This window comes from Podarcis melisellensis (genome assembly GCF_964234715.1).
Source record: "Podarcis melisellensis genome assembly, chromosome: 8".
Classification (NCBI taxonomy): domain Eukaryota; kingdom Metazoa; phylum Chordata; class Lepidosauria; order Squamata; family Lacertidae; genus Podarcis; species Podarcis melisellensis.
Window position 1 is genome coordinate 63,297,640 of NC_138540.1, and position 25,739 is coordinate 63,323,378.

The 25,739-nt window shown below is 43.7% G+C and overlaps 3 protein-coding genes across 4 annotated transcripts; all 3 read right to left on the reverse strand.

Moving 5' to 3' along the window:
• Window positions 1-2,127: 2,127 nt before the first annotated feature.
• LOC309375657 (uncharacterized protein) lies at window positions 2,128-7,398 on the reverse strand. 2 transcript variants are annotated; one of them, XM_081921577.1, is made up of 5 exons: window positions 7,290-7,398; window positions 4,275-4,306; window positions 3,147-3,179; window positions 2,487-2,648; window positions 2,128-2,383 (listed from the first exon to the last, which is right to left on the reverse strand). In XM_081921577.1, the coding sequence occupies exons 2-5, from the start codon at window positions 4,288-4,290 to the stop codon at window positions 2,307-2,309; spliced, it is 288 nt and encodes a 95-aa protein (XP_081777703.1). In that variant the 5' UTR covers window positions 4,291-4,306; window positions 7,290-7,398; the 3' UTR covers window positions 2,128-2,306. The 2 variants fall into 2 exon arrangements, with proteins under 2 accessions (XP_081777703.1, XP_081777702.1); XM_081921576.1 differs by lacking the exon at window positions 7,290-7,398 and adding an exon at window positions 6,208-6,290 and having other exon boundaries at window positions 4,275-4,308.
• Window positions 7,399-10,748: 3,350 nt separating this feature from the next.
• LOC309375658 (uncharacterized protein) lies at window positions 10,749-17,358 on the reverse strand. Its single transcript, XM_081921578.1, has 5 exons — window positions 17,306-17,358; window positions 14,822-14,851; window positions 12,929-12,961; window positions 11,110-11,271; window positions 10,749-11,006 (listed from the first exon to the last, which is right to left on the reverse strand). The coding sequence occupies exons 2-5, from the start codon at window positions 14,832-14,834 to the stop codon at window positions 10,930-10,932; spliced, it is 285 nt and encodes a 94-aa protein (XP_081777704.1). The 5' UTR covers window positions 14,835-14,851; window positions 17,306-17,358; the 3' UTR covers window positions 10,749-10,929.
• Window positions 17,359-20,655: 3,297 nt separating this feature from the next.
• On the reverse strand, window positions 20,656-25,522 carry LOC309375654 (fatty acid-binding protein, liver). Its single transcript, XM_081921568.1, has 4 exons — window positions 25,360-25,522; window positions 23,885-24,057; window positions 21,701-21,790; window positions 20,656-20,782 (listed from the first exon to the last, which is right to left on the reverse strand). The coding sequence occupies exons 1-4, from the start codon at window positions 25,424-25,426 to the stop codon at window positions 20,732-20,734; spliced, it is 381 nt and encodes a 126-aa protein (XP_081777694.1). The 5' UTR covers window positions 25,427-25,522; the 3' UTR covers window positions 20,656-20,731.
• Between the last annotated feature and the right edge of the window lie 217 nt (window positions 25,523-25,739).

The window sequence follows — 25,739 nt, forward strand, 5'->3', positions numbered from 1 at the left end:
CATTCCTCACAGAGCTACGATTCCCAGCACCCTGGGAATTTGGAAGGGCTGTAGATCAGTTGTAGTGTATCTGCTTTGCACGCAGAAGGTCCCAGATTCAATCCTCAGCATCTCCAGGTGGGGTAGGAGAGACTCCTGCCTGAAACCCTGGAGAACTGCTGCCAGTCAGTGTAGATAATATTGAGCTACATGGATCAATGGTTAGGTCAGCAGGAGGCAGCTTCCTACATACCCTTAACAAGTTTCCAGGTTTCTTTGAAAATGGGGGAAATGTGCTTTAAATGTATGGTGTGTATATGCACCATACATACAAGGAAGCTTAGGATTGGTTATAGCTTCAATTTCTTTAAATACTTGTTTCTGCTCATATTTCAGTCTACCGAAGTGAGTGGCAAAAGCACGTCCAGTTCTGAACTTCAGACGGCAGCACAACCTACTTTTGTTTTTTCAGTTTTATCTGGGGTGCATTTTTCTACACTGGATGCCATTCCTGTACATGTGTTTGCCGTTTTTTATAAGACGTGCTGATTTATGGAGGAATTTAAGCCAAGCTGCAGCAGAGCTGTGCATTCGACCAAGATAACTTTGCTCCGTATTCCTGGGACTGACCTTGTTCCCTGCAGATACAGTAATCAGTGGCTGACTGTACTTTGCTGTCTGCATCTCAGGGTTGCTGATTGCTAGTCTGCTAGCCCATTGCCCTTAGCAAGTCTCTGGTATGTCTTCCTTTCACAGCTCTTCCTCCCCGCCCCACCGCTAGCTGTTCAGCACAGCTTCATCAGTGTCAGATTCAATTCTGTTTGTGTACACACCAAGGGGCTTTCAAGGATGTCTACCCTGTGCAAAATGAACCTTGGCAAGTAATGAATTAGCAATGGCTAACCCAATTGTTATGAAACTGCTTGTTGTGCTTCAGCTTTAAAGAGCAGGTTTTCACAGGGAAAGCTCTGGGTGAAGGAGAGCGCTCAGAGCTCTAAGGCATGGAACTCAGTTGGTTAGTGTGTGATGCTAAGAACTCCAAGGTTGCAGGTTCGGTTCCTGTAAGGGACAGCTGCATAGCCCTGCATTGCAGGAGGTTGGACTAGGATGATCCTAGGGTCCCTTCAAACTATGATATATGACACGTGCCTGTAAAGAGCAGGGCAAAAAGTAAGCGTGGATAAGCCCTTTGTCTAGTCTTTAATGAGCATTAATTCTAATTTGTTTATGGGATAGTTCTAACAGCATTCTTCTTGATTTGCTTGCAGGTTGTTTACATGTCCTCCCATTCGTCATTCATTCCACATATTTCAGTGCATGCCCCCGTCACTCTTCAAACTACAACAAGTTATTAAAAGATAAATGTGGATTTGTTGCACTAGGGGAAGAGAGTTAAATGCATAGACCCCAGGTTTCAGTTTGTGCTGGAATCACTCACATAAAATACTGACCATCTGGAAGAACTCTAGGTCTCCTGTTTGTCATTTCCAGTGGTGTTCCAATTCTGTCTGGTGTTTAAATTTAACATTGTTGCTTTTAAGTAGCACATACTCCAAGTTCAAAAGTTCTCCAAACAGTTTGTGGTAAGTGCTGAAAGACCGTCCTTGAATGCTTAACAGGCAGGCCTGTCCCATGTTTGTTCCCACTATATTCTGCCCAATGTTCCAAATAACTATTGTGATTACTAGTAATCAATGGACCTTGGGGTCATAGAAGCATAGAGTTGGAAGGGACCCTGAGGATCATCTAGTCCAACAATATGCAACTGTCCCATATCTGCCATCCATCAATTGGTCTAATCCTCAATTATTATTTTTTAATGTCCCCTTAAAGCTATTGACTATCACAACTTTGCAAAGGAGTGTTTTCCTCTATTGGTTCTGAATCTACTGCCAGTTAATTGCACTAGGTGAATCCAATCTCTATTACTGGGGGCCTCAGTACATGTCTGGACTCCAATCAGAATGGGATTCTCAACTAAGGAGCTCATAACTGTGGAAAGAGGGGAAATGGAGTTTCCCCCAGTGCAGCACAAAACACTGAAGTCAAAAGCCTGCTAAGGAAAACATGGATCTTTTCCTCATGGGACAGCAAGTATTTTACATGTGCGTTGTACGATACCACCAATCAGCTTTCTTGCTAACACTCTTGTTGTTTTATAATTCTCAAAGCTTTATTTGTTGTTGCATATCTTGGCCAGTAGGAATAACGTAGCATTGATTAAAATCACATTTTACTTAAGGTAAGATGCCGTTGACGGCAAAGCATAATCTTCCAAGTACTGCTTTTCCAAGTAGACATGGCCTCTGCGTATGTGTGTCTTCTTCTTAAGGGAAGATGGCAGCCAGCAGTGCTCCACCAGCTGTCACTGCAGCTGTGGTAGCAGTGGACAGCCCAGCAGCACCTAGAAGAGGATTAAGGCACACCATTATTGTGATGAAGAGCTCAAGGTGGGGAGACTGGCTCTGCCAATCATGTGGTTCTTGTCCTGAGAGCAGCAGACATACCGACTGACTGAAGCGCGGCAACAGCGCTCCCAGCTGCTACTCCTCCACCATTGGCGATGGCTGCTGCCGACATCATTTTTGCAGCCACAGAGCCAGCTGCAATTCCAGCTCCAGTGAAGCCTGCTGTTCCCAGTGCTACTGGGACAGCAATCGTGGCCACTGCTGCAAGAACACAGAATAAGGTATATGTTACATGATAGAAGTAGGGGAACTGACTACAATATATCATCATCATCATCATCATCATCATCAAACCTTTTAATGGCATCACATACAAACATCCAAAACAAATCAATACAGAATTTCCACTTTCCGAGTGGCACAAAACATTTGCTAAAAGAAAGGAGGCAGAGCAGACTATCATGTTGGGATACTGCCAGGGAGACAAAGTCCATCATGACTCCATGTTGTCTCCGGACGTCCATCAATCTCCCGTAGACAAGCAGTATCAGCAATTAGCGACACGAGCTCCAGAAATAGCATTGCCACATTCTGTTTTAATATGCCAGGTGTTCTGTCAAAGCCATTTCACAGATCTCATCAAGCCAGACTTTCATTGTGAACTCCACCATTTCCAATGACTTGCAAGCTTCATGCTGCTGCAAGCAAAATAATCACCAAAATTTTCCCAACTAGAAATCCATATTATTGAAGACTTACCCAAGCCAGCTGCACCTCCCAAAGCTGCAATTACTGAAAGAGAGACTTGTTTTAATAAGATATAATGGATCTCAAGTACATATACAGTCATACCTCGGGTTACGAACGCTGCTAGTTGCGTGTTTTCGGGTTGCAGACCACGCAGAACCCGGAAGTACCGGAACAGGTTACTTCTGGGTTTTGGCACTCATGCATGCGCAGAAGCACAAAATGACATCACACACATGCGCAGAAGCACATGCACGTGTGCAGACGTGGCGCTTCAGGCTATTAACACTGTGGGTTGCGAACGTGCCTCCCGCACAGATCACGTTCGCAACCAGAGGTATGACTGTAAAATGCAAAAAAGCATCAGGCGAGCTACAACTGTGATGGGCATATTTGTCAGTTTCAGTTACTTTCTGTTCCTCATGTTTTCCAGTTTTAGGTTCAGTTCATATTTCCATATCAGCCTGATTTAAAAACAAACACACACAAATTCTCATGAAAATTTCCTCACCATTTTAATGCTGATTTCTCAAAGTTTTACAAGATTTTAAAATACATCATTAGCATTTCGAGGTAGCTTGCCTGGAAACATTATTTCAGTTTTCTGATGACTTTTTATCCTTTTCTTCTCTGTGTGGTCTCTTTTTAAAAAAGAATTGCTTAGCAATGCTAATGATTCAGCGGCATAATGATTTATCCCTAAATTTAACAAAGTCAAGACAACTTGTATTACGACAAGCTGCTGGGCCCAGGTAAATGTCTATTCATGCCCACAAGAGACCTCCAGTTTCAGGAACAGGGAAATTCTAGTTGAGGTGTGAGACAACACACACATTTAACCAAGTACGGCCTACTGGTGTGGATGGGAAACACCAAGATAGATTTGGGAAGCATAAAATCCAAAGCACTTATATGCAGATGAAGGCACACAAATACACACTCAGAAACAGTAGCCTGTGTATGTACATGTTTGTGCCATAGTCTGGATGCAGTCCAATAGTGATGTGTGCTTCTAATTTTAACCTAGGCTGAGTGGGGGCAGAGGTGAGGAGAACCCCATATCCCTGACTGAGAAGAGTTTGAGAAGACTGGAAGGTGACAAGTTACCCAATCCCCAAGAAAGTAAATAGGCTCTCTTACCTGGAACACCCACCATGTTGGCTTTAAGAGACCTTAAGAGAGATGCCAGAAACTCAGTTAGGCTAATGCAGTGTACAATTGTGTGTTAAACTATGGAACTCGATCCCACAGGAGGCAGTGATGGCCACCAATTTGGGTGAATTTAAAAGAGGACAGCACAAATTCATGGAGGATAAGGCTATCAATGTCTACTAGCCATGATGGCAGCAATGCTTCTGAATAGCAGTTGTCTGAAACCACAGGAGGGGAGAGGGCTCTTGTGCTTGAGGGTTTTCCAGATGCATTTGAATGGCCACTGTGATAACTGGACACTGTCTATTTAGGATACAGTGGTACCTTGGTTTACAAACTTAATCTGCTCTGGAAGCCCGTTCTTAAACCAAAGCGTTCTTAAACCAAGGTGTGCTTTCCCATAGCAGCAGGGGACTCATTTTACAAATGGAACACACTCAACAGGAAGCAGAACATGTTCTTATTCCAAGGCAAAGTTCACAAACCAAAACACCTACTTCCGGGTTTGCAGCGTTCTGAATCTAAGTTGTTCATAAACTAAGCTGTTCTTCGACCAAGGTACCACTGTAATTCTATACATCTGACAAAGTGGACTCTGGTGGTTTAACTACCAATCCCTCTTCCCAGTTAAGTCAGGGTATTGTAGTTTTTAAAGAGAGTTAATTAAGAACTCTCAGCACCAAGGCCGGCTCAAAACATTTTGGTGCCTGAGACGAATCAGAAAATGGTGTTGTTCCCTCAGGAATCCTGGGAATTGTAGTTTGTTCCCAACTCTGGGTTCCCAACTCTGTCATCTGTCTGGCAGGAAAATATTAAGAAGAAGCATTCCTGCATGCCAGGTTGCTGCTAAAAGGTATAGAAGGACCGGCAAGAATGGTAGCAATTCCTATGCACAATATGGAATAATCCAAAGTTTGAAAATAGGCATTTACCCTGTGAAAGACAGATGTACTCTTTTAAAGCCTTCTCAGACATGTAATTCTATTATGTACATTGGTTTTTAAAATCTGTTGCTTTTATCTCCTTTTGTTTGAAAGCAATATTGTCTTTATTGCTATGTAAAGTCATTATTGCTATATGACTATTTCATACAATTTTATGTATACAGTTTAGAGGGGTTTTTTTTAAGTGCTATATAAGCATTGTTAAATGAATAATAATAATAATAATAGAAAATAAGTAGTACCTAAAATCTCAGCATTCCCTTTGTAGAACATGTAGCCCCATGACAAAGCAGAGCTAGAAAGGATTCATCTTTCTTTCTTCTGGGGGTGTGTATGAGGGATGTGTTTATGTGTGCAGCACCTCCATTTTCAGAGGCAAATATACCAGCAGCTGCAAAACTGCAGCTGCCCCAAAGAATAAATGCTGAGAAACAGCATAAAGCCAAGATTTGATTTTTAGATACAAATAAATGAGTATGAATCAAGGGGAAATAAAAGTGCTTGACAGCAGCACTGGACACCCACAAGCTCAGGAAGAGGATAAGAATATGGCTTTTATTTGTGGTGTCTGGGATTGTCTGTAACAGCTGTGTGGCAGACAGAAATGCCAGAAGGCCAGCTCTCCCCATCAAGGCATCCTCATGCTGGGAAAAGCTGAACCCTGGTTTTTGTTTTTCACCCAGACACAGATAACCTAAATATGAAAGCATGAGAAGTCACCTTCCTTGCCTTTTCATCAGGAGACATAACACTGCAAACAGTGTTAGAAACTGAGATATGAAAGCTAGGAGCTACATAAATGGAATCTTGAACCTTTGTTATGGGCAACAGAATGTCTAGGCACGCTTTTTTATAACAAGAATACAAAGCTGAAAATGAACGAACCGCAGCTAAAATCTTATGTTCATTTTTCACATGGTCTAGTCCTCATCTGAAGACTGCAAAAAAACACAAAGCCATGCTTCCTTTGCCCACACTGCTAATATTCTTATGAGGGTCCCTTCGCCCATCTCCAGAAAGTGGCTGGAAGTGGGGAGGCAGAAAAAGGTCCTCCTTTCCTTCCAGCAGTGGCAGTTTTAATCTGAAATCAGGTGCAGTATTGCACCCAGAGCCCAGAAGCTGCTGGAAACAAATTCCCTGATGCAAAACATGCCAAAACAATGGGGAGTTTCGAGACAGAAGAGAGGAGCCTCCATTTCAGTTTGGATTGCGTCAGAATGACGGGATTAAAGTCTAAATCAGGGATGGCCCAGCCAGGCCCAAAGCCCTGCTCCCCACACCACCCACCTCTCTTTGTTTGCCTCTGGCTCGATCTGTACAGGCAGCAGCTCCCAGCCAGCGGATGAGGATTTTTTCTCTGGCTTCTCCCCGCTCCTGCTGCCCCCAATGTGCTTGCCGCTCACTCTGCACAGCAGCGGCTTCTCCTCAGCTGGCGTCTTGGCAACAGAAAGCGAAGGCCCCAGGACCCCTATGCTGGCCCTGCAGTCCCCTGCAAGGCGTCACCTAATGTTTCCATATAGCTTTAATTGGTTCCAAGGATTTAACAAGCGGCTGCCGGTTATCCAAAGAGTCTGCTTGCTTCGATCCATCCTATAAGTGTTGCATAGAGCTAATACATCGCTAACAATATAAACAAGTTACCTCTTACCTGTTTTTCCTTTCTGAAATGCAAATGTTTTTGTTAAAAAATGGCATTCAGTATTTACATTGCAAGCATCCAATTAACAATACTTTTACAGCTAGATCTTTTATTCTGAAAACACCCTTAAAATTGTCTAACAGCAAAAACGGGGGCAGTGTTATTCTTTAATTCCTTTTATGATATCCTGCCGAAAACATTGCATATCTGTACATATCGAACAAACAAACTTAACATCTACTAAATTCTTGGAAAATAGACATTGGGGTGGGTGTGATACTTGGTCTTGCATATGAAGAGAAGTCAGCTCTCCAAAACAGAAACATCTCTATGCTCAATTGCTGAGCTGGGGAAGGAACTGATCGAGTCACCAATTTCCCTTGATTGTTTTGGTTACCGCTGCTAGAAGCTGTTACTTACCCACGCCTCTCCTCGGAGATCTGCAGCTACGTACTTCCACCACGTTCTCTATATTGGGGAGAGGCTAGTGATTGACAGTATCCTCCGCCAATGGAAACAGACCTAGACTCTCGTTCCATGCTAACCCCCCCCCCCCAGATTTAAAGTGATTCTCAGAGATCAGCCCACAAAACCTTTAGGTTTCTATTTTCCCGTCTTCTGAGGAGGAAGGGAGGAAACGAAAGTGGCATTGATACCACGTGGCTTGTAATTTAATGATTCAGTTTTCCCTTTTGTAGCTTGCCTAGGAGCAAGAAGAGATAGACTGAGCTACGTCTCTATGGGAATATTCACAAATTAAGCATTTTCATCAGGAACCATGAGAACGTGAAAACCATGAAACAAGGACTGAGTCTATGAAGTGTTTTGAGCATATACTGGTAATGAACCCTATTAAAACACTTCTCCCCACCATTTTTTTAAAAAGGACAATCCAGTAACTAATTGTAGCTGGAAAATTTCAGGAGATGAATGGAACTATGTAGGGGAGGAATGAAATGATAAAGCTGAGTCATGATGAGATTTCAGTACTTGTATCAGAAAGGATTCAAAATTCTTCAGACAAATCCTGGGAGTGTGAAAGAGGACAAATGTGGCAGTGAAGGGCTGGGATGGCTCCTTGTAATTATGCTAGAAGGTAATGGAAGCAATTATTACTGTGATTCTGGAAGAAAACTGAAGCCCAGGCAACACCAAGTAAAAATATATCATTCTGCATCTGCAGTCAGCATGGGTGTTACTAGCACATTTTTGGGGTTGGGTGAGACTTTGTCAGCCCAAAGTGGTGACATTTTGGTGAGTGATATTTTCCACCATTAACTTTCAGGAGGAGTTTTAAAATATTCCTGCATACCCATACATTTGATGCATGGGTAGGCAAACTCCGGCCCAATCGCCTTCTCAATCCGGCTGTGGACGGCCTGGGAACAAGCGTGTTTTTACATGAGTAGAATGTGTCCTTTTATTTAAAATGCATCTCTGGGTTATTTGTGGGGCATAGGAATTTGTTCACCCCCCCAATATTGTCCGGCACCCCACAAGGTCTGAGGGAAAGTAGACCGGCCCCCTGCTGAAAAAGTTTGCTGACCCAATTGATGGCTGTAAGATACTACTCCCAGTAAACTAGACATTACTAGCTTTCAGAGCATTTATTTCTTAAATTTTTGGATGTTTTTAATGTTTTCATTTTATTTACAACTGTGTTGCGGACAAAAGGTCCAGTGGTGGGGTGACCTGAGCCATTAATCACACCAGGATTGAGAAGGAAAGATTTAATCAGACAGCAGGAAGAAAGTATGGGGAAATCGAGTTCCAAATCCTATACGTACACCATTTGTGGCATGCTCACACAATTTATACAGTTAACTCTATATGTAGTAATACTTATGACGATTCAATTGGCTATCAGCATCGGCATATACAATCCCCTTAGCAACCTACTTTTTTTTTGTCTTATCTTGCACAGCCAGCAGTGTGTTGTTGTTGTTTAATCATGTCCGTCTCTTCGTGACCCCATGGACCAGAGCATGCCAGGCACTTCTGTCCTCCACTGCCTCCCGCAATTTGATCAAACTCATGCTGGTAGCTTCGAGAACACTATCCAACCACTATTCTCCTTGTGCCCTCCATCTTTCCCAGCATCAGGGTCTTTTCCAGGGAGTCTTCTCTTCTCATGAGGTGCCCAAAGTATTGGAGCCTGAGCTTCACGATCTGTCCTTCCAGTCAGTGAGCACTCAGGGCTGATTTCCTTAAGAATGGAGAAGTTTGATCTTCTTGTTTTAAGTCTTCATAGAATTGGTAAATTTCAGTTTCAGAAGTAAAAAAAGTGGATTCGTTGCACTAGGGCAGGGACGTCCAACTCCCAAGAGACTGCGATCTACTTACAGAATAAAAAACTGGCAGCGATCTATCCCTTTTGGAGGGGTTCACGTCAAAGTTGTTGAGCTTTTTTTTAGGGCGGGAAAGAGACAAACTTGTTGACTTTGGGGGGGAAAGGAAAAAGTTGCTTACCAAAAGACAAAAACTCTGTCTTCCGTACTAGCGATTGTGCACAAATGGAGGACAGGGCAAGGGGGCGGGGCCGGATGCTCTTTTGCTCCGCAAAGGAAAAAGAGCCCAATTGGACATCCCTGCACGAGGGAAGTGTTGTTTAATCCACTTAAATACATAAACCTTACACTCCACTTTGTGCTGGAATCACACATAAAATACAGACCATCTGGAAGAACCCTAGATTTCCTGTTACAGATAGGTAGCCGTGTTGGTCTGCCATAGTCAAAACAAAAAAAAATTCCTTCCAGTAGCACCTTAAAGACCAACTAAGTCAGTTCTTGGTATGAGCTTTCGTGTGCATGCACACTTCTTCAGATACACAGTGTATCTGAAGAAGTGTGCATGCACACGAAAGCTCATACCAAGAACTGACTTAGTTGGTCTTTAAGGTGCTACTGGAAGGAATTTTGTTTTGTTTTGCCTAGATCTCCTGTTTGTCAGTCCCAGTGGTGTTCCAATTCTGCCTGGTGTTTCCATTTAACATTGTTGCTTTTAAGTAGCACATACCCAAGTTCAAAAGTTCTCCAAATACAGTGGTACCTCGGGTTACATACACTTCAGGTTACAGACTCCGCTAACCCAGAAATAGTACCTCAGGTTAAGAACTTTGCTTCAGGATGAGAACAGAAATTGTCCAGTGATGGCTCAGCGGTAGCGGGAGGCCCCATTAGCTAAAGTGGTGCTTCAGGTTAAGAACAGTTTCAGGTTAAGAACAGACCTCCAGAATGAATTAAGTTCTTAACCTGAGGTACCACTGTAGTTTGTGGTGTGTGCTGAAGGACCACCCCTGAATGCTGGCAATATAAGTTTTGTGAAGCTTAACAGGCAGGCCTGTCCCATGCTTGTTCCCACTCTATTCTGCCCAATGTTCCAAATAACTATTGTGATTAATAGTCATCAACGGCCCTTGGGGACATAGAAGCATAGAGCTGGAAGGGACCCTGAGGATCATCTAGTCCAACCCCTGCAATGCAGGAATATGCAACTGTCCCATATCTGCCATCCATCAATTGGCCTAATCCTCAATTATTATTTTTTAATGTCCCCTCAAAGCTATTGACTATCACAACTTTACAAAGGAGTGTTTTCCTCTATTGGTTCTGAATCTACTGCCAGTTAATTGCACTAGGTGAATCCGAGCTCTATTACTGGGGGCCTCAGTACATGTCTGAACTCCAGTCAGAATGGGATTCTCAACTAAGAAGCTCATAACTGTGGAAAGAGGGGAAATGGAGTTTCCCCCAGTGCAGCACAAAACACTGAAGTCAAAAGCCTGCTAAGGAAAACATGGATCTTTTCCTCATGGGACAGCAAGTATTTTACATGTGCGTTAGGTGATGCCACCAATCAGCTTTCTTGCTAACACTCTTGTTGTTGTTTAATTCTCAAAGCTTTATTTGTTGTTGCATATCTTGGCCAATAGGAATAATGTAGCATTGATTAAAATCATATTTTGCTTAAGGTCATTTATGCCGTTGACAGCAAAGCATAATCTTCCAAGTACTGCTTTTCCAAGTAGATATGGCCTCTGCGTATGTGTGTCTTCTTCTTAAGGGAAGATGGCAGCCAGCAGTGCTCCACCAGCTGTCACTGCAGCTGTGGTAGCAGCAGACAGCCCAGCAGCACCTAGAAGAGGATTAAGGCACACCATTATTGTGATGAAGAGCTCAAGGTGGGGAGACTGGCTCTGCCAATCATGTGGTTCTTGTCCTGAGAGCAGCAGACATACCGACTGACTGAAGCGCGGCAACAGCGCTCCCAGCTGCTACTCCTCCACCATTGGCGATGGCCGCTGCCGACATCATTTTTGCAGCCAGAGAGCCAGCTGCAATTCCAGCTCCAGTGAAGCCTGCTGTTCCCAGTGCTACTGGGACACCAATCGTGGCCACTGCTGCAAGAACACAGAATTAGGAATATGTTACATGATAGAAGCCTTAAATCTAAATTGGCTAGACCACAGTGCTTAACCGTCTTGGCTGTGGGTCCTAGGAGACCTTGCAGGCCTTTTCCCACCTGGCCTGGGATGGTGGGTCCCTGACTGACAGACTCTAATTTCAAAAGCTAAGGCTCTTGGGCTTGGATATTTAGGGCAGTGGTTTCCAATTGGGGGGGTGTGTGGTCTGTTGCACCCCCCCGAGAGAACTTGCTTATCTTGCTAATTGGGGAGTGAAAGCCATCTGTGGATCATTGAGCCTCCACGCACTATCAGGGAAAGTTGCTGGATGGCAAGAGAGTAGGGATTGGGGAAAAACCTCTGACATCATTTTATGGCTCTTGCAATTGGTACAAGGAGAGAGTGAGAATGCAAATTGCTTGCTCCATGGGGCGAATTCATGGAGCCCTGCTAGGACAAAAGGGGAAACAGCTCCTGGTTGCTTATCATCTAAAATAGGCTTCCTCAAACTTGGCCCTCCAGATGTTTTGAGACTATAATTCCCATCATCCCTGACCACTGGTCCTGCTAGCTAGGGATCATGGGAACTGTAGGGCTGAGTTTGAGAAAGCCTGATCTAAAATAATTAAACTAGGAGTGCCTAATTCAGACGACTTGGCGTGTAAAGCTCTCCACGTATCATTGTCATCATCATCAATCCATCTTTTACCCCAAGGTCCCAAAGCAGCTTACAACAATTAAAACACACTATTTAAAGGCAATAGAAAACAACTTAATTCCATATGAATAAGGTGGATTCTAAAAATATGCCCAATCAAGCAAATGCATAATTTTGCGTCCAGACCTCATTGATTTTGGGAGGGGAGGGCGGGCAACCAGGTGCCTAGAAACTTGGGCTTGGGGAGAATTTGGTTCAAGTCCCTTTTTCGCTTTAAAAAATCAGACCAGTCACTGTTTCTGAGACCAGTGGAGTGAGGGGGGAACAAACCTTTTCACCAGCACTAGGTACCTCCGTTGCTAGCACCTGCGCACAACTTGCCATAACTTCAGCTGCATTTCTGACAGTCAAGGCAGTTTGCTTCTCTCCTCCATCCACCCACCCCTGCCATCCTTCCTGCTTTGGCTATCCCGGCTACCAGTGCTTTTTTTCTTGGAAAAAAGGTGGGGGAACTGACTACGATATATAGATACAGTGGTACCTCGGGTTACATACGATTCAGGTTACATACTCCGCTAACCCAGAAATAGTACCTCGGGTTAAGAACTTTGCTTCAGGTTGAGAACAGAAATTGTGCTCTGGCGGCGCAGCAGCAGCAGGAGGCCCCATTAGCTAAAGCGGTGCTTCAGGTTAAGAACAGTTTCAGGTTAAGAACGGACCTCTGGAACGAATTAAGTACTTATCCTGAGGTATCACAGTATTTATTTAATGCAGAAAGGGCATCCAAATTTTGTTAAATTTAGTGGTACTGTATTGGCTATCCCTTCAGTTATTCTGTTTTGATATGCCAGGTGTTCTGTCAAAGCCATTTCACAGATATCAAGCCAGACTTTCATTGTGAGCTCCACCATTTCCAATGACTTGCAAGCTTCATTCATGCTGCTGCTACCAAAATAATCACCCAAACTTGCCCAACTGGAAATCCAGATTACTTACCCAAGCCAGCTGCACCTCCCAAAACTGCAGTTACTGAAAGAGAGACTTGTTTTAATAAGATATAATGGATCTCAAGTACATATACAGTCATACCTCAAGTTACGAACTCTGCTGGTTGCGCGTTTTCAGGTTGGAGACCGCGCAGAACCCGGAAGTACCGGAACGGGTTACTTCCAGGTTTCGGCGCTCGCTCATGTGCAGAAGCACAAAATGATGTCACACGCATGTGTTGAAGCACCAGATTGCATCGTGCGCAGATGCGGCACTTCAGGCTACGAAAACTGCGGGTTGCGACCGTGCCTCCAGCATGGATCACGTTTGCAACCAGAGGTATGACTGTAAAATGCAAAAAAGCATCAGGTGAGCTACCACTGTGATGGGCATATTTGTCAGTTTCAGTTACTTTCTGTTCCTCGTGTTTTTCAATCTCAGGTTCAGTTCACATTTCCATATCAGCTTGATTTAAAAGCAAATACAAACAAATTCTCATGAAAATTTACCAACATTTCAATGCTGATTTCTCCTAATATATACATTTTTATGCAATATTCCCCAGTGCACACATTTTTTTTTTTGCAAAGCAATTTCTCTAAAACAATACATTTTTTAAAATGTTATTTTTACTCATCTACACATTGTTAAGGACAGTGTGTGCCTTTTTGTACACATTGCTTGGCTGAAGAACTGCACTGCAAAATTCAGAGAAGTGCACATCTCAAAGGGTTGTTGTTTTGGTTCTTGTACTGCTTCTGAAAGTGCAAATTAGGGGAGTTCACCTTTCAATTTGAAAGGAAATGAGTTTCTCCCCCATCCCTACCTGTGGCAGAGGGAAGGGGAAGCTATCAATTGGCACTGTGCCCCAAAATGAACTGCTATCCAGTGCAAATCTTTTAATACTGGGCAAGATATATTTCAAACTGGCATTTTCCAACATAATGGCACAGTTGCATTTCTTAACCAGCTTCAGTTTCCGTGCTGTCTTCAAAAGCTGCCCAAGATGTGGCCTGTTACATTAATCTAAGATGTTACAAGAGCATGTAACTGCACATGCAGAACTAGAAGAAAAGAATTTCAGATTTGTTCAATTCTTTCATCTAGTCTTAGTCACTATGTTGTACAAGATTTTGAAATACTTGCATTCATACCCACAAGAGACCTCCAGTTTCAGGAATGGGGAAGTTCTAATTGAAGCGTGGGGCAACACACACATTTAACCAAGTACTGCCCACTAGTGTGCATGAATATTAAGACAGATTTTGGAAACATAAAATTAAAAGCACTCCTATGCGGATGAAGGCACACGAATACATGCACAGAAACAGTGGTCTGTGTACTGGGATGCGGGTGGCGCTGTGTTCTAAACCACTGAGACTCTTGGGCTTGCCGGCAGTTCAAATCCCCGCGATGGGGTGAGCTTCCATTGCTCTGTCCCAGCGTCGGTCAATCTAGCAGAAAGCATGTTAGTGCAAGTAGATAAATAGATACCACTGTGGCGGGAAGGTAAATGGCGTTTCCATGCACTCTTGCTTCCGTCACAGTGTTTCGTTGCACCAGAAGTGGTTTAGTCATGCTGGCCACATGATCCAGAAAGATGTCTGTGGACAAATGTCGGCTACCTCGGCCCGAAAGTGAGATGAGCGCTGCAACCCCATCGTCACCTTTGACTGGATTTAAACGTCCAGGGGTCCTTTACCTTTCCCCCTTACCTATGTACACATTAATGCCATAGTGTCAACAGAACCTAACGGGGAAGCATGCTTCCAATTTTAATCTGCACTGAGTGGGGGTGGAGGTGAGGAGAGTTTGTGTGGCTGACTGAGAGTTTGAGACAACTGCTTTGGACTATACGGTTACAGTTACCCAATCCCCAAGAAAGTAAACAGGCTCTCTTACCTGGATCAGCCATGCTGGCTTCCTAAAGACCTGTATAGAGATGCCAGAAACTCTTGTTAGGATAATGCAGTGTACAATTGTGTGTTAAACTATGGAACTCAATCCCACAGGAGGCAGTGACGGCCACCAATTTTGGGTGGCTTTAAAAGAGGACTGGACAAATTCATGGAGACATGGCTATCAGTGATTACAAGCCACGATGGCTGTGCTCTGCCTCCAGTTCAGAGGCTGCAATGCTTCTGAATACCAGTTGCTGGAGTTGCGATTGAGGGTTTTCCAGATGCATCTGAATGGCCATTGTGAAAACAGGATTCTAGACTAGATGGACCATTGGCTTGATCCAGCAAGATCTTATGTTCTTAACTAACAACCCACTCAGACTCCCACTTTGTCCAGAACCCACTCGCACATTATGCCATTACACTGTTAAAATGATTTGCTTAAAACAATTCCCAAGGTGGGAAACTGCCGTGTTAACTCTGTTTCACAGCAAAAGCAACCAAGTCTCATGGTAACATAAAGACTAGCAAATTATATCCAGCAGAAGCTTCCATGAGTTAAAAAAGGATTCTGGTTCATGGGTGTAGCGGGGGGGGGGGGGGGAGCAGCTCCCCCCCAATCAAGTAAAACAATATACTGTAAATACTTAACTAACTGACCAATCACGTCGGTTCTGCCCCTCTAACAAAAGTCCTGACCCCCCCTACAAAGATCCTGGCTACACCCATGTGCTGGTTGACAGTATTATACCACTTTAAATGGTCATCATGGCTTCCCTCAAAGAATACTGGGAACTATAGTTTGTTGAGAGTTGTTAGGAGATCCCTGTTTCTGTTTGAGAGCAAGAAGTATCAAAGTGGTTTAACAATCACTCTCTAAATAGTTACAGTGACAATTATCATCCTCTGCTGGTCTCTGTTTTGGGAAGTTTTTACTGTGTGACATTTTATTGTTTTTATATTTTGCTGGGAGCAGCCCAGAGTGGCTGGGTATTTATACTCAGAAGGGTGGGGTATTATTATTATTTCCTTTTACACAATTACCAACTGCCTGGGTTTTTTTTTTTGCATTTTGTTTCCCTCTTGACCTCTCCATACCCTCTGCCTCCCAAGCATTTGTGTATACAGTACATCACTTGGCCAATTTAGGATAATTCTGCGTATCTGATAAAGTGGTTCAGCAATCAACCCCTCTTCCCAGGGAACTCAGAAAATGGTGCCCCCTCATGGAATCCTGGGAATTGTAGTTTGTCAGTTTGTAGTTTGGCATGCAGATAAACAAAGTGCTGGGAAGAGGGTTCCTCACTCTGTCATTTGCCTGGCAGGAAAATATTCAGAGACATTTCTGCAGGCCAGGCTGCTGCTAAAAGGCATAGAAGAGCCAGTAAGAAGGGCACTGGTGGGAAAAGTTAGTTGGGGTGAGGGTGGGTAGCCACGTTTTTTTGCTGCAGGTGAAGCCTCTAGAGGGGTGTCAATTTTTTAAATAATTTTTTAAATTAATTTTCAATTATAATCCAATAATAGCCTCATAATAACAATACCAATTTATAATACAATTAATATCAATCATTAAGATACCAAATTATATAATTTAGATAAGGTGGCCCCCAGGTGCTGGAATTGATGATTTTCTTTATTTTTGTGTTCCAAATTTCAATTACATTCCGGTCATAATAATCCCTATCCCGAGGGGCGTCATTGAGGCTCCCAGCCTGCAGGGCTTCAGGGATTAGCTTGCGTGCTCAGCCTTCCTGTTCGTAAGTGAGCAATCCTGATTCACATTTCCATGTATATTGTTCTTTGCACTCTTATTCCCCACCCACCCCCATCCTCAGTCAGTTTGGCTCTGGCCTTGAATATATAAGAACAATTTATTTATCTCACAGCTAACCCCTGTCCCCCTGAAAGGATATCTGTGGCAACAAAAAATGAAGTCAGACAACTAATAAAGCAGGCAGGAATTTGCTGGCAACAATTCAGGAGTCAAATAGAGTTAACACGGGCAAGATGCAATAGGAACGTAGGGATCACTTCCCTGCGATGAGAGAGATGGATAAAAGAAAAGGGGGGGAGGCTCGAACAAACGTGTGGCTGCCTGCAATCAGTTTACAACACCGAGAATGAAGATAAACTGGTAAAATAAGGGGGCTGGGTTAAAGCTAAAGGGAAAACCCTCAAAGATCCCTCAAGAACAAGGCAGGGGTTCAGAGCTCCCAAAGCCGAGCTGCAGCCTTAGAAGGGAAAAATGGGGCTTTCGGAGGTGGTTTTTACTGCCCTGCTGCTTCCAATTTTTAAAAGGCAAATTGTGGGAGAAGATGCAGCAGTCAATCACTCTCTCCAAGCACCCACGCTAGCAAACAAACACACAGGCAACCACACACTCACAAAGCACACACACTAGCAAACGCACAGTCACGCTGCACACACAATCAAGCAATCAGAATGGCCAAACCTCCTAGCAAGCACTTCCCTGGCTTCTGCTTACCTCAACGAAGACGACCCTGTTGACTCGAAGAAAATGTGTGTGCAATGGCAGGGATACTGGCGCGGCTGCATTTAAACGGCAAGCCACGCCCCCACTGAGTTTCCCTATTGGGTGCCCAACTGGGGAGGGGCGTGGCACGCCAGCCCTGGAGTTGAAGCAGGGGGCGAAATGTAAATTTAAAATGTGCAAACTTATATGATTAAAAATTCATAGTATCAGGGAAACAACCAACAGCCACCAGGTTATACTAAGGTGAAGTAAAGAACGTCCTCACAGCCAAAGAGTTAATCTTTAGAATTTCCTACCTAACATTTCCATATGACTTTAATCCAGAAATTTAACAAGCAGCTGCCAATTATATGAGGAGTCGGCTTGTTTCAATCTATCCTATATATGTTGCATTAAGTTAACAAATTGCTAACAATATGAGCAATTGTATTAAGTTACCTCTCACCAGATTTGCTTCTGTCGACAGGTGTCTTTTGTACAGGTACTGTAACGAGCTGGGATTACAGGTAAGACCTCTCCCTTACAGCAGGTGCTTCTAATCTCGGCTCATTACATACAGTGAAGATACCAGGTAGCCTGACATCTGGCTGGTTGATAGGGGATCAAATACTTATTTCACTCATTCTAATGCACATCAATCTCTAACGTTTGTCTTCTGGGTTTCTGGGGGTTTTCCTGTTGTAATTCTATCTCTCACAACTACAATAAACCTACCATTAAAATTATGGACTGGTCATTTCTTCATCAGAGGGCAAATGGGCAAATTTAGCAGGGGATCAAATAATTTCCCCCATCACTGTATGTCTGGCACCTTCGTTATACAGTTTTTAATCATATGCTGATGATACGCCTCTTTGCCCTGGCTTTTGACACCTGAGAAGTGTGTTTTAGGGACCTGCCCTACTCTTGTGATTTGCTTAAACTGCTTTTAGCATTGCATTTTAGATTACGGTAACAAACCCTGGGACCTGCTCGTGAATAAATAAATTTAATGCTAATAATAATAATAATAATAATAATAATAATAATAATAATATGACAGACAGTTTTTGCAAAGCAATTTTCCCAAACACAATGCATATTTGTATGTATGTATTTTTTTTTGTTTTGTTTTACTAATATATGCATTTTGTGCATGTTACTTGGCTGGAGAACTGCATTCCAAAATTCAGAGAAGTGCAGGTTTTGAAGAATGGGTCTGTTTCACTTTGCATATGGTGGTTTCGGAAAATGTGAATAACGTAGGTTTTGCTTTTAATCTGAATTGAATTTCTCCCAAATCCCTAGCTACATATGACTACTATACTAGGTACTGTATATGTGCACAGTCAGGCTAGTAAAAGATAACAGAATCATAGACTGTAGAGTTGGAAGGGATCCTGAGGGTCATCTAGTCCAACTCCCTGCAATGCAAAATCTCAACCAAAGCATCCATGACAGATGTTCATCCAACCTCTGTTTAAAAACTTCCAAGGAAGGAGAGTCAACCATCTTCCGAGGAAGTCCATTCCATTGTCAAACAGCTCTTACCACCAGCTTGTCAATATCCTTCTTAAATTGTGGCACCCAGGACTGCAGGACTGGACACAATATTCTAGGTTTGATATCACCAAAATAGAATAGCCATCTTATTATTTCCCTTGAAGTGGGCACTATACTTTTGTTAGTGCAGCCTAGAATAGCACTAGCTTTTTCCGCAGCTACATCAGATTGTTGACATGCTAAGACTGTGGTCTCCTAAGACCCTTAGATCCTTTCCACATGAACTACTGACAAGCCAGGTGTCCCCCAATCTTATATTTGTGCAGCTGGTTCTTCCTGCCTAGTGTAGAACCTGACATTTGTCCCTATTGAAATTCATTCTGTTAGTTGGGACCCAGTTCTCCAATCTGTTAGGATAATCTTGAATCCCGATTCTATCATCTGCAGCATTAGCTACCCCTCCCAGTTTGGTGTCATGTGCAAAACTGCAGATGTGTGTGTGATGGTAATTCTGAACTTATTTTTAAGGTTCTTACCATGTCGTTAATTCTAGCGTTCTCATTTTTTAAAGGGTGCCACAATTTCACCGGAGGCAGAATTGTGAATGGGTTCTTGGATGCATGGATGATGTCAATACCAGCACTTATCTATGCTGGAGGAGTGTCTGAAGTGAGCATTGCTTTCCTATTCTAGTCACTCTTAGAGAGCTGTTACGCAAATGTACCAAGGTTTGGCCCTCTAGCTGAGGATTGACAATAACAGTGTTCATTGCTCTTCTTTCTTCTCAGCTGCTGCAGGTCTATAATTAATTGGCACAGCTTTATGGGCAGCTATAGGGGCACTATTGGGAATCTTATATGAGGGTTTTGGCATGAAAGAGGCAAAAGGCAGGAGATGATGTCCTTTGCAAGAGGCACTTGATGCTTAACGATGCATCTTTGCCATTTGATGAGAAGCCATCTTCACATGACAAATTTGTGGTTGTACCCAACTGAGTTTTCTGTGGAGTAAATCCATTGAAATGAATGGGCCTAAGTTAGTCATGTCCATTAATTTCAGTGGATCTACACTGAGTAGGACTAGCGTCGGCAGCAACCCATGCTAACTCTATTCCATTTGGTGACACCAGAGTTCTTTTCGTCCCAAAGCTTTCCTTGGAATCTTTTCAAAACTAAAGTCCTCTCAATTTCAGCAACGTCCCTTTACATTTCCTTTAGCTAAACTTGAGAAGAACCTTATTGCTGAAACACACCAATGGCCCATCTAGTCCAGCATCCTGTTCTCACAGTGGCCAATGAGATGCCTGGGGGAAACTTGCAAGTAGGACTCAAGGGCAACAGCACTCTCTTCTCCTGCAGCTTCCAGCAACTGGTGTTCACAAGCACACTGCCACCGACAGTGGAGGCAGAACATATTGATAGTCTTGTTAGGATTTTTATCTCACCAGCTGCTCAGCAAGTAGTACTATGGTTGTTTATATCATGTGAGTGTCTGAGAGTGTGAGACAGGAAGTCTCATTACTGTTGGAGTACTGATAGAGGTTATTTCACTTCTGTGTGAGATGTTGTTCTGAACTGCTGCTGAGAGAGAGCAGACATGCTGTTGGAGTCTCTGTATATAGACTGTTAAATAAAGTAGTTTATAGCTACTCATTCTCTCTTTCTTCAGCAATGAGATGCCAGAAGACGAGCGTGCTCCTCTCGGGGGGGGGGGTGTCGCTTATCACAGGTCTCTCTGGACTGAGGAAGATTTACAGCCAGAGAGTGACCACCGGAGAGACCCCCCGGTGTCTTGGGAAGGTGGCGGCCTTCCCGGGCGTTTTTCCAACAAGTCTTACCCTCCATAAATAAAAGGAAACATTATCAGTGATGGACAGGACACTTTATTCCCCAAATATAAAAAGTCTGCTACAAAACTGGGTTGTCTTCTGCATCTTTAAACCTTCCGGCTTCGTCTGGTGAATGTTGCTGAGCCAGATGTGATGGTCTGTGGAAGAGAAATTGGAAGAGGTTTCTCTAAATTGCCTCGTAACTAGCAGGTGTAAGACTTACCTAAGCAACGCAAAGTACATCAGAACGTGTTCCAAAACACTGCAAATAACCAGGTAATTGGGGCAATCGTTGAAGCCAGGGGACCAATTAAAAGTAGATCCCTTAGTAAATTAATTAACACATACAATTTAGCTTCAAAAACATTCCAATGAAACTATTTTGTTTGGGGTGAGTTTTCACCTTTGTTCAAGCCATGGCTATTGTTGGAGCATATTCCTGATGAGATCCAGTTTGCTGTAGTCTTGAATTGGGGATAGGGTGGCCATGTTCAAAATGCTCTTGTATGCATTAGCAACTAGACCTGCTTTGATTCTTTCTTTCACATTTGCAATAGTTAAAGGAGCAGGTGCCCTTTGAGTATGTGCAGAGTGCCTTTCTCTAGATGGCCTGCAGTATTTTGCTGAACCATGTGGCACGATGCAAAATGCCAAAATAAAAGTGAGCAAAATGCAAGATGTAAAATGCCAAAATAAAAGTGAGCAAAATGCTTGCATTCTTGACCAATACTTCCCACATATCTGGGATTGGGAGAACAGGAGCTTCCAAAGGCAGAGGCACAGACATTCTCCCAGCCCCTCTTTTGGAGAAAGTGACCCTTCTGCAACTGTTCATCTTAAAATACAGTGGTACCTCGGGTTAAGTACTTAAGTCATTCCGGAGGTCCGTTCTTAACCTGAAACCGTTCTTAACCTGAAGCACCACTTTAGCTAATGGGGCCTCCCGCTGCCGGAGCACGATTTGTGTTCTCATCCTGAAGCAAAGTTCTTAACCCGAGGTACTATTTCTGGGTTAGCGGGGTCTGTAACCTGAAGCGTCTGTAACCCAAGGTACCACAGTATCAGCATTTACTCACCTCCACCATTTCATTGCCAACTACTTGCTGCTCATGGACGAATTTATCTGCTTTGGCTATTAGTTTTCCATTTTCCAGGGTTACTGTGCACTGTTTTAAAAAAAGAAGAAGAAAAACCACTACTGCACAAGGTTTGGGCAGTAACAGATCAGATGCATAGGTGGCCACAACCAAATGGCCAGCAGAAGGCAGAGTTGCACCAGAATGAAGGAAATGAATACAGGCAGTTCGTGTTTTAGGCACCTCTGATATGTGCATGACTTCACATGTCCACATTGCAGTGTACTCAGAAACACCCAGAAAAGGTCACAAAAAACATCACAAAAAAGGGGCAGGACAGGACAGGGCGCCTTACACAGGCACCACTGATGTGTGCAGGGGTCTGGAATGTAAACCCACACTCAAATCAGTTGCTGCCTGTATATACATTCTAAACAAATGTGTACATTATGGAGCCCCTAATGTGAATAGAAGCTTCTCCATACATTGCAATGGGAAAGAAACAGGTGCCTCCTGGGAATACTGTGCCACAAAGATTGAGGGTTGCCAGCCAGGCCCAGAGTCTCTGACCACTTTGCACCATTCATTTATAGCACTTTGCTACCATGTTAAACAGTCATGGTTTCCCCCAAAGAATTCTGGGAACTGTAGTTTGTTAAGGGTGCTGAGCATTGTTCCCAGACCCCTGTTCTCCTCCCAGAGCTTCAGATCTCAGAGTTTCCTATGAAGAGGGCTTGGCTGTTAAACTACTCGGCGAACTGTTGCTCTCTGAGGGGAGTAGGAGCCTCTTAATGGCTCTCAGGATCCTTAACCACCTACAGCCCCCAGAATCCTTTGCAGGAAGCCATGCCTGTTTAAAGTGGTGCCATAGCACTTTAAATGTATGGTGTGACTGTGGCCTCTGTGTCTAGCTTTAAGAACCCACCCATGTGGGCTCTCACATGCAGGGATGAGTAGGGATGAGTGAACCTGTTTTTCATTGTTCCATTCTTCAGTTCTCTACATTTTCACATCGGTTTGATTTTTTTAAAATGTCCTTGTGAAAATTCACTAGCATTTTCATACAAATTTATCCTCAAATATATACATTTTAATGCATTTTTTTTTACTAATAGACTCAATTTTGAGAAGCCATTTCCTCCAATATAATGCATTTTTCCCTTTGTTATTTTCTCCAGGATATGCACTTTAATGCACACTTCACCCTAGCAGATGCCTTCTCATACACATTACTTGACTGAAAAACCTGCAATGCAAAATTTGGGAAGTGTGGATTTTGAAGGACGTCTGTCTTTTGCCTTGCGTATTGCTTCAAAAAGTGCAAATGAGGTAGGTTCACCCTGAAATGAAAACTGGAACAAATTTCTCCCTTGCCTGCCTTTTTCTCTGGGTTTGGCAACTCTACAGAGAATTCAGGACTCATGCACATGTTTGCTTGTCCTGTGCGTAGAAAGGAGACGTCTGAGGGCTTTCCTGCTTGTCCCGTACTTTCTAGGTGCAGGTCCAAGAGGTTTTGCCTTTGTCCCACCACTTTCCTACCAGGAAACCTGTATTTTAGTGCTTTATTGGAACAAGCAGCAATCTGAGGGAAACCTGACGGCCAATTGTTCCAATTCAGTGCTAAACCACAGGTTTCCCCAGGGGAAAGCGGCAGGGCAAACAGAAGAAGTGTGGATGAGAACAGCAGCCAGGTGAGGCAGCTGCACCAGGTGGCAGCTGCATCATATGCCTCTGAGGATGGCAGAGTAAAAACAGGTAGGGCAGATTGGAGTCAGGAGGCACAGTCCTGTGGGATTTTCTCTTGCTCAAGCCCCAGTGAAATGAGCAGCAACTGCAGCTTAGTGTTGCAGGAGATTGCGCACCCTGTTAAATTCATTCACGTATGAGGAGCGATCAGTTTTCTACATTATGCACCAAAATATCTTGGACTGGCTCTTTTCTGTACATTACAAACAAGACGGTTTTAAAGAAGTGTGGTTATAATGTCTTTTCAGCAAAGAACCTTGGGAACTGTAGTTCTGGCAAAGCATCTGGGAATCTCCACCAGCTACAGTTTCCCAGCAACTCTCACACTGGAACCAACTCTGCTCTAGTTTGTGTTGTGTTGCAGATGTGCCTGAGTAATCGATCGGCAGCGTCAAGAGCCACCTGCTAATGCTGTTCACTCTCAAAGCCCTTAGTTACCTTCACTTTCTTGCCATCCATGGTGGTCATTTCTGTTTCTTTTCCCAGAGTAAATGAATTTGTGACGGATTTGTTGGGGGTTTTTGATGTGACGACAAAGCTGTTCCCGGTTTGCTGGATTTCAGTGATGGGCTTAATGTCTTTAGCCGCTTTGATGATATCGTCTGACAAAGCTGGGGAGGTGGAGAGAGACAGATACACACAGAGAGATGTGATGGAACAAAAAAAATGGAGAACATGAAAGATCCTGACTGGATCAGATCAAATAACTGCTTATTGGAGCATCCTGCTTCCCCCTTCCTCCAATATACCTCTGGGGACGCCTTCAAGTAGGAGCACAGTCTCCCCCCAATATTCACAGGCAATGGAAGTTCCATTTTGCTATCATTCCTTCTATTTCCCAGGCTTCTGGTTATGAGTGCCAATCCTTTATGTAGCCCAAACAACACCACCTCAACATGACTGGGAGGTATATCTACAGGCTTGGGGGGGACTCCAAATTAAAGGACCCCCAAACTGAGCATGCTCATTGACCACAGAATGACTGTAGGAAGGGGGAGAAGCCAGAGGGGAGGTGGGGTTGGAATCCTGAACAGCAGCCCTAGAAAGGGCAACATTTGGCTGCAGGTGCCAACTGTGCATGGCTAATAGTCACTGCTAAGCCTCTCTTCCTCCATGCATGTGTCTCACTCGTTTTTAGAAACACAGGGAGCTGCCTTGTACGGAGTCAGACCCACTGATTCATCTAACTCCATACCAACTGGCAGCAGCTCTCCAAGGTTGTAGGCAGGGGACTGTCTTCCAGCCCTCCTCAGAGACCCTGGAGATTGAACCAGGATCTTCTGCATCCATATCAGATGATCTGCCATTGAGCTATGGCCCTTCCTTTTAGATTTAACGCCTTCTAAAGCAGTGACCATCACCCCATGCATGCTTTCTGCCTTAAGGATTGCTTCCTCTTGCCTGGAAACAAGGAACATTTTATTCTCAGTAAAAGAGCAATTCTGAAGCTGGAAAGGTTTCGGGAAGATGTCTAAATTGGGGTGATGGTGAATGTGTGACTGGGCGAGGAATGATGTAGAATTGGAAGGGACCCTCAGGGACATTTAGTTCCACCCCCAGCAATGCAGGAATCTTTTGCCTAGCATGGGACTTGAACCCATATCCCTGAGATTAAGTGTCTTAATTGCCAACTGAGCTATCCTTGGCCTCTAAAACTGGAGGGAAACAATCACAGAATTGTAGCAAAGAAGGGCTTTCTATTGCTGCGAAAGATTGATTTTGTAGCAGAAGATGCTGCTCACCTTGATCTAGCAAAGAGGTCTGCATGGTTCCTAGCCCTGCCCTTTGCCTCTCTGCCCAGAGGACTTTACAAATTCTATTAGTCCTCAAAGCAAGAGAGCGGCTCTCCTGTGAGACCCCTGATTACACTCCAGCGAACTTGTCTCTTCTGGAAAAAGCAAGGGGCTGCTTACCAATAGCTTTCAGGAACTCTTCATATTTCTCTTGGCTGTAGACCTGCCACGTGCCATTGAATGCCATTTTGGAAACCGGGAATGACAGAATGACAGGCTACTGGTGCAGGGCAAAAGCAGTTGTTGGTGTCCCCAACTTAACTGGGTGCAATTTATAAAGATGTGAATCCTGTATCCTGTCCAGATTCAAGCTGCAAATGATTATACTAGGAACTATCAATAATTAATCCTAAATGTTGGCATTGTGGAAATAACCTTCCGGTCATTGGGTTGGTGCAAGCCTTGACTGATTCCTCACAGGAACAGGCATTGGCAAATCACACATTATTTCAAGATCCAGGGTTTATGTAACAATGAAGGAAGGAAGCCTCAATGTATTT

Coding starts and splice junctions, on each gene's coding strand:
- LOC309375657 (XM_081921576.1), bottom strand. CDS start 6,240: ATGGGCGAAGGGACCCTCATAAGAATATTAGCA. Junction 4,309..6,207: donor CCCTCATAAGAATATTAGCA/GTGTGGGCAAAG, acceptor GCATCTCTCTTA/AGGTCTCTTAAAGCCAACAT. Junction 2,649..3,146: donor GGGAGGTGCAGCTGGCTTGG/GTAAGTCTTCAA, acceptor GTGTTCTTGCAG/CAGTGGCCACGATTGCTGTC.
- LOC309375658 (XM_081921578.1), bottom strand. Junction 11,272..12,928: donor GGGAGGTGCAGCTGGCTTGG/GTAAGTAATCTG, acceptor GTGTTCTTGCAG/CAGTGGCCACGATTGGTGTC. Junction 11,007..11,109: donor TGCCGCGCTTCAGTCAGTCG/GTATGTCTGCTG, acceptor ATCCTCTTCTAG/GTGCTGCTGGGCTGTCTGCT.
- LOC309375654 (XM_081921568.1), bottom strand. CDS start 25,426: ATGGCATTCAATGGCACGTGGCAGGTCTACAGCCAAGAGAAATATGAA. Junction 24,058..25,359: donor AGAGTTCCTGAAAGCTATTG/GTAAGCAGCCCC, acceptor CCACCTCCCCAG/CTTTGTCAGACGATATCATC. Junction 21,791..23,884: donor TGGATGGCAAGAAAGTGAAG/GTAACTAAGGGC, acceptor TTTTTAAAACAG/TGCACAGTAACCCTGGAAAA.